At 41.8% G+C, this 8,502-nt stretch overlaps 1 protein-coding gene across 3 annotated transcripts in view; it reads left to right on the top strand.

The window, feature by feature from the left end:
• The window catches only part of LOC103745296 (dedicator of cytokinesis protein 7), a gene marked incomplete at its 5' end in the record, with an annotated part of 101,577 nt that overhangs the window by 58,011 nt on the left and 35,064 nt on the right, over nt 1-8,502 (top strand). For all 3 annotated transcript variants that reach the window (XM_008847202.1, XM_017801690.1, XM_017801692.2), the window contains 2 exon segments: nt 1,888-2,022; nt 3,226-3,378. In XM_008847202.1, the coding sequence (XP_008845424.1) occupies nt 1,888-2,022; nt 3,226-3,378 (288 nt within the window).

Below are 8,502 nucleotides of genomic sequence, written 5' to 3'. Positions count from 1 at the left end.
TTACGTTGTAGGTCAGCCAAACGTATAATAAGGGCTCCAGCTTGATTTTCTGCAGCTTTAGCTCTCTGGCTGCTGGAGAGAAGATTCTCTTCCAGGGCACACTTGGAAACATTTAAACTGTTGGTTCGAATATGGAGCTTGTCAATTTTGTCATTAAGCTCATTGTTTATCTTCATTACTTTATCCAGAGATGCTAAAAGTAACCAGCCAGCATCATTATTTTTCTTATTTTTCCACAAATCATCAAATGTTTTATGTATAGAGTCACTAAATTTCTTGCTCCTCACAAGAGGTGAGTTAGGAGATTCAAATGGGTCTATCTCCATAATTGTTTCAAATAGTCTACACCATGGATTTTCAGTACTCTCCATGCTATCTGAAGACTCTGACTTGGAGAGCCTGCTCCAAATACCAATAAGCCCATTAAAGAAATTCATCCTTTCAATTCTGTTTCCCTAGTACCACTCCTGGCACCACAATCTGTATTAGTCAGGGTTCTCCAAAGAAACAGAACCAGTAGAATGAATATGTATAAAGATTTATCAGCTTAGCTCACAGGATAGAGTCCAAGTAGTCCAACAATGGCTGCACCACACTGGAGAGGCTGAGAATCTGTAGTCGCTCAGTCCACAAGGCTGGATGTCTCAGTAGTCCCAATCCGGTGCTGAAGGTCTGATAAATTCCAAAATATCAGCTAGTCTTCAGTCTACAGCAGCAAGACGAACTCACCAGCGAGAGAGAAGGCAAGCAGCAAAAAGCCCTGTGTTCTCTGCCTTGGTCTTTTATACCGGCTGCCATCAGAAGGTAATGCCCACATTTAGGGTGTGTCTTCCGGCTTTAGATGATGCAATCAAGAAGATCTCTTTCATTTCAGTTAATCTCAGATCAAATCAAGTTGACACCCAGGATTAGCCATCACATTCGGTATTTCTTAATTGCTTAATATCAAAAATAAGGAAATTCTTCAGACTTTTGAAGACTATATTTTGGTACTCCTGTCAATTGAAATAGATCCACAACTACTAGAAAAGAATAGTATGAAAAGAAACAAGATTTCTAGCTGCTAGAGCTATGAGTCAATGATTAAGAACACTTACTGTTCTTCCAGAGGACCTGAATTCGATTCCCAGCCCTCACATGATGGCTAACAGCCCTCTATAACTCCAGTTCCAGGGGATCCATCACCCTCTTCTGACCCCTGCAGGGCATTTCAGTCATGCGGTGCACTTACATGCATGCAGGCAAAACACTCATACACATAAAATAAAAATAATAAATATTTGAAATATATATTTTTTTACAAAAGAAAAAGTTATTTCTACAATAGCTTATGCAAGATGCTTACTCAAGCCTTGCCTCTTACACCTACACGTCATTTGGTAGAGCAGAAGCAGAGTGCACTTGCATTTCTAAGGGCATGCCTCGTAAGATTCAACTTCTCTTTAGTTCAGATGTCTGTATAGCTGAGTTCCAAGTCTCCAGACAAAATCTAGGGTTCCTGTTCCTAAAGGAAGAAGGAAAGAATGATTTGTTGATATATAGCTAACATTATCTGCCGTGGGCACGTGCTCTAGCTTTTGCCTTAACTTCTAGTTATCTTCTACATGTATCTCAGCTTGGACTTCCATTGCTACATACAGATTTTCCTAGAACATACTCCACACTTTCTTGCTGTTGTATCTGTTACTTTCTCCCCAACTCACAACTTAAAGTCTCTCTAGCCTCCTCCCTGTCTTTTCTCCTTTTATCCAAATCCTGCTCAGCTTATTCTCTTTGAATGCCTCCTGGATCTTACCGTTTTCTGGTCTGGCAAATGCTTGGATTTTTAGACATTTTACATATTTATAAGTACATCTGTATTTATTATATTTTATCTTTAAATTGCAGACTGTTTCTGTAACAGAATCCAAAGAGAGCATTCTTGGTGGGGTGCTGAAAGTGCTACTACATAGTATGGCTTGTAACCAAAGTGCAGTCTACCTGCAGCACTGCTTTGCTACGCAGAGAGCTCTGGTCTCAAAGGTAGGCTATTTTGTCCCTGCAGTCTTATCTTACTTTGTTTTCTTCTTTTAACATTGTATAAGATTGTTTGCCACATTAACTGGTTAATATTTACATAGATAAAATTTGAACATTTAATACCCTTGATTCCTCTGTGTCTCTGCTTCTGTCAGTCTTTAGAAATTTTGTATTTATTTGGATCATTGTTAACCAGTTTCTCATCCAAAACTAGTCATTTTGTTTTAAGAGCCTAAAATCAGATACTGAGTACTTGGGTGTAGTCTCTTTTTATTTTTTTGACCTTGTTCTGTTTTTGTTTTGTTTTTATGGTACTGAAGATTAAACTTAGATCCTTATACTTGTTATAAAAGCACTCTACCACTGAGCTCCATCCCCTCACCTCATCTATTCCTTTAAAACTGTGGTGCATGCCTTTAATCCCAGTACTCAGGAGGCAGAGGCAGGCAGATCCTCTGTGAGTTCGAGGCCAGCTTGGTCTACAGAGTGAGTTCCAGGCAGCTGGAGCTACAGGGAGACCCTGTCTCAAAAAAGCAAAACAAAAACAAACAACAACAACAACAAAAACATTTATTAAGAATTGTTCAGGGGCTGGAGAGATGACTCGGCAGTTAAGAGCACTGGTTCCTCTTGCAGAGGACCCATGGTGGCTAAAAACTTTCCATAATGTCAGTGCCAGGGGAATCCAACACCCTTTAATGACCTGCACAGGCATTGCACAAACGGGATGTACTTAGGCACATGTAGGCAGTACACTCATATACATAAAATAATAAAAATATTTTTTAAAAGAATCATACAAACAATTCAACCCATTGAGTCAGTTCATACTGTGGTAAAAGTTATTTTGTTTGTTCTAATGCTTCAAATATTTATTTCCCATGTTTTCTCTTGGAAATATGTGCATTCTTATTTGTTTATTTTATATGTAATTTTTATTTATTAGTACTATGCTTTTCATAATATCTGGTTGAAGCCTCACAGCAATCCCATGTAAATAATATTGGGCTTAATTTATGAGAAAGAAAACTTGTCCAGAGTCACACTTCTAGCTAACAAGTAATACTGTTGGTATTTGAACCCAATCTGTTTGACTATGGTCTACACTGTTGACCATTAACTGATATTATCCCTTAACCATTCTTTTTAGTTTCTGGGCTAACCTGCCAGAGTTCAGGCTATATTAACATACCTCTTTTTTTATAGTTCCCCGAGCTCTTGTTTGAAGAAGAAACAGAGCAGTGTGCTGATTTATGCCTCCGACTTCTCCGACATTGCAGCAGCAGCATTGGTACAATACGGTCACATGCTAGTGCCTCCCTCTATCTCCTCATGAGGCAGAACTTTGAGATTGGGAATGTAAGTATTTTGCCATGAAAATTCCCTGGATTCATAATGAAATAATAGCTTTAGCAGACAAGTATTAAGAACTTAGAAATCTGGATATTTCTCTTTTTTTGCATTTTTATTGATTTTTTGCAATTTCTATACAATCTAATTTGATGACATTTATATCCCCTCTCCCATTCACACCTCCCCAATTGCCCCCCCTTCAATTTGATATATTCTCTCTGTATAATAAAGCCTATAGAGTCTAACTTGAATCTCCAAATGTTCTCCAGTGTAGATTCATTCACTGGAGCTTGCATAGGGCTTGTGTATGCTGTCACCACTGCTTTGTGTTCATATGAGTAAATGACCAGCTGTCTGGAAAACCCACCCCCCCCCCCCCCCCCGCCATGGTTATCCACCACCTCTGGCTCTTACAATCAATCTTTTTACCTCCCCCTCTGCAATGTTTCATGAGCCCTGAGCTCCAGAAGCTTGTCAGAGACATCCCACTCAAAAATAGGTGCTCTACAGCCCGTTCCTTCCCACATATTAGAAGTTTCTGTATCAATCACCATCTGCTGCATAAGGAAACTTCTCCAGTGAGAGTTGAAGGATGCATTAATGTTCAGCAGTGGGTGAGCACCAGATCCAGCACAGTCCATTCCAATCATCCCTCCTGGGAGTCCATATGAGGGTACCACAGTTACATCTCACAGGAGGGGACCACAACTCCGGATCACAGGAGAGGAGCACACCTTTATCTCACAGGAGGGGACTACAGCTCCAGCTCATTAGAGAGGACCACAGTTCCAGCTCACAGGAGGGGAGCCACAGCTCCATCTTACAGGAGGAGACCACAGCTCCAGCTCACAGCGGGGGGAGCCACAGCTCTAGTTCACAGGAGAGGACCACAGCTTCAGCTCACAAGAGGGCACCACAACTGCAGCTCATAAGAAGCTCACAGGGAGGACCAGGACTCCAGACCACAGGAGAGGACCACAGCCCCAGCTCACAGGAGGGGAACCACAGCTCCTGCTCACAGGAGAGGACCCGATTCCAGCTTACAGGAGGGGAACTATAGCTCCAGCTCACAGGAAGGGACCACATCTCCAGCTCCCAGGAGAGGATCACAACTCCAGCTCAAGGTAGGGCACCACAACTCCAGCTTACAGTAGGTGAACCACTGCTTCAGCTCACAGAAGGGGACCACAACCCCAGCTCCATGAGGGGAACCACAGCTCTAGCTCATAGGAAGAACCAGAGCTCCAGCACATAGGAGAGGACCACGACTCCAATTCACAGGAGAGTACCACAGTTCCAGCTCATATGAGGGGTCCACAGTTCCAGCTCACAGGAGGGGACCACAGCTTCAGCTCACAGGAGGGGACCCGCAACTCCAGCTCACAGGAAGGGACCCGCAACTCCAGCTCACAGGAGGGGAATTGCAGCTCCAGCTCACAGGAGGGGGAACAGCTCCAGCTCATGGGAAGGGTCCATGAGCTCCAGCTCACAGGAAGAACCACAGCTCCAGTTCTGAGGAGAGGATGCTCCAGCTCACAGGAGAGGACTGCAGCTCTAGTTCTTAAGTTCTCAGGCTCTCAGTGTTTTTCTCTGCATGTATACAAGCATACTCATGTCCTGCAATGCCCACAGAGGTCCGAAGAGGGCATTGGATCCCCTGGAACAAAGCTACTTCATTTGACTGGCTAAAATTTTGCTCCTCTGCTTAAAATCTTTCAAATAAAATCCTCAGGATAGAGGGGATGGGCCCAAGATGGCCGGCACCTGGCTTCTGCTCCTGCCCATGCAGATCGCTACTCATTTCTCGGCTGCTGAATGGCGCAGCATGCACTAGTGCACTCCGGACCCTCAGGAGGCCACCATGGCCACGCTGGAGAAGCTCATGAAGGCCTTTGAGTCACTCAAGTTGTTCTAGCAGCAGCAGGAGCAGCAACCACCACCACCATTATTATCCAGATGGCTGTTGACTTATGAGATTTCCAAGGAACCTTGTTATAAATGCCAGGGCAAAGTCCTGTTCAAGACTCTACTCTGATAACCTCTCATCCTGGGTAGTATAGGCTTCCACAATCATCTGCAGCCCATAGGGGGCAATGGCTGTCAGCGGCATGTCATCAAGGCCCACCTGGGCATAAATGTTCAGAGCTTCCCCATAAACTCCCTCCACATACTTCAACTTGGCCATGATCAGATTGGATTCTTATAGGAATTCTGGCTTGAGGTTCCCTCGGTCCATGGCAGCAGTCAGATGCCCATATACTTCAGTCATCTGGGGGGGGGGGGGGACTGGCTCCCTGCCGCAGTGGTTTCTCCTTCAAGGGTTGCTCTACTTTCAACTACCCGAGGAGAAGTTCATCTGTGTCATCGTTGGCAATGTGCTTGGTTGACAGATGCTTGAAGAGCTCGGGGATCCACTCCCACTGGCACTTGGAGCTGCAGCACTAGATCTCTGTCTCCAGCCTGAGCCCACCTTCCTGGTTGCCATGGTGGCCTGGCAGGGGGCCACTTGGCCCTGCCCAGCACATGGGTATTTCTTATTCTATGGAGATCATACACAAGTTCTTACCTCTAATTTCCTCTACTCTGTGTGTGTGTGTGTGTGTGTGTGTGTGTGTGTAATATGGACTCACACTGCTCTGTTTTTATTAGGCACCAAGTACTCTCTCTTGAGAGATTCTAGCTACTTTATTGATTAGTTTTTTAAATAAAGTCTCTAAAATTTGTTTATTCATAGAATTTTCTTGATACATATTCTTAATAGCATTTTCTGTTATTTTAGAAAATCCATTTTTTCTTTAAAAAAAAAAAGCAATTCATGTATCAGTACTGGATAGTACCTCTAGAAAGTAATTGGTAAATTTAAACTGGCAGTGATGCTTAAACTCATCACTGTATTCTAGGTTCCCACTACATAATTTGACATATTGACTGTAATGAATACTTTAATCTTATATCCTTCACACTATAGACAGACACTGGAGTATTTTAAAGAGATGAGTGATATTCATTTACTATGCCTGGTTTTACATAAAAGGTAGGCTTCAGGGATAAGACAAAGTCAGGGAGATTGATTAGGAAGTTACTACAGTGATTCAGGTAAGAAATACTAAAGGTGTTAACAAAAGTAGTGGTTTTAGGAATTTTTTTAAAAGGGAGATAGTTTAGAACAGATCAGAGAATATGGTATGAAAAATGAGAAGAGTGAGTGTGGGTGACCCCTATATTTTTAGTCTGAGTAAATCAGTGGGGAAGAAGGTGTGTTAGATATATTGACTATGGACTATCCATGAAACATCCAGGTAGAGCTGTTTAGTAAAATAGAATGGTCTTGAGCTCTACAGAGGTCTATGAACTGAAGACAAAGCAGTATATAAGTTAGTTCAAGGGAAAGGCATCAGTGAGGCTCTCTTGAGATTGTGGAAGAATAAAGAGATTTTTGACAAAAAAAAATAGGAAACATTGCTACCTCAGCTCCGTTTCCTGTTGCTGTGGTAAAATACAAAAGCAACTGAAGGGAAAAAGGGTTTATTTTCAGTACAGTTCAAGGTACAGTCCATCACAGCTGGGAAGTCAAGGAAGCAGGAGCTTCAAGTAGCTGGTCAAATTAACACCCACATAATCAGGAAACAGGAAGAGATCAATGTATGCTGCTGCTCAGTTCCCTCTCTCCATTATAGAGTCCAGGATCTCCTTTTCAGGGACTGGTACCAACAATTAAAATAAGTCCTCCCACATCAGTTGATATAACCAAAATAATCCCTCACAGATGTGCCTGGAGGTTTGGTTCCCAAGTAATTCTAGATTCTGTCATGTTGTAAATTAACAATAACCATCACACTTTGTTTTTAAGAAAGACAAACAAGGAATAAAGAAGGTAGAAAAGGAGTAAAGAATAAAATGAGCTAAAAATGTAGCTCAGTAGTAGAAACACTTTTCTTTGTTTGCTGAGGCCCTGAGTTCAGTACCCAGCACTACAAAACAAAACAAAGAAGGGAAAACCAGTATAAGGCAGCACCACTGAAGATAAAGCAAGAGGTTCAAAGGAGAAAGTAATCAGTACATTTAAATGTACAAAAATGTGAAGTAGCATACTGTTTTTTTTTTTTTTAAGTCCTAGATTTGACAGTTAATATTAAGAATGGTTTCATGAGGGGCCGGAGAGATGGCTCAGCAGTTAAGAGCACTGGCTGCTCTTAAAGAGGACCTATGTTCAGTTCCCAACACCTACATGGTTATCAATAACCATAACTCGAGTTCCAGGGGATCTGACTCCCTCTTCTGGTCCTCAGGCATTTGCATAACACAGGTGCACTTACATACATTCAGACAAAACACTCATACACATAAAAATAAAAAATTAAAAAGAATGGTTTCATCAGGAATGGTAGAGCAGAAATGAATCTATACTAAATAATAATAATAATGCCAGGCGTGGTGGCGCATGCCTTTAATCCCAGCACTCAGGAGGCAGAGCCAGGCGTATCTCTGTGAGTTCAAGGCCAGCCTGGTCTACATAGTTCCAGGACAGCTGGGGCTACAGGGAGACCCTGTCTCAAAAAGACCAAAAATAATAATAATAATAATTAATAATGTAAATTCTAAATAGTAGACCTCACTATAAAAGATTCTGCTACATAATATGTATCTAAAGTACTTTCATTATAGTGTGGAACTAATGAAATAAACCAGAGTTTAAATGCTACATTTTCCACTTAGAATTTAAGATTTAGTAGTTGGAAAATAGCTTAGTGATAGAATGTATACTGAGTGTGCTTGATGCCCTACATTGAAGAATTTATGATATCAGTCAGAATCTTTCATTTCAGCTGTAAAATGTTTATTATTCACGATACGTACCTCAGATACCTCATATAAACAAATGTAAAGATGAAGACTCAGTTTCAGATTGAGCTCTAACATAGATCTTTTTTCACTCATTTTGTAGTCTATTGCAACAAAAATCTTAAATTCTAAGTGCTTTTTTTTTTTTTTTTTTGTCTTTTTTGTGGCAGGTCCCCATTTTCCCCCAGCTGTCCTGGAACTCAGGATGTAGTCCAGGCTGGCCTTGAACTCACAGAGATCTGCCTGCCTCTGCCTCCCGAGTGCTGGGATTAAAGGCGTGTGCCACCA

Source organism: Nannospalax galili, unplaced genomic scaffold (genome assembly GCF_000622305.1).
Source record: "Nannospalax galili isolate Female #2095 unplaced genomic scaffold, S.galili_v1.0 scaffold3423, whole genome shotgun sequence".
NCBI classification, from domain to species: Eukaryota; Metazoa; Chordata; class Mammalia; order Rodentia; family Spalacidae; genus Nannospalax; species Nannospalax galili.
The sequence above is the reverse complement of the archived record's forward strand: the minus strand, read 5'-3'. Positions and strand labels throughout refer to the sequence as shown.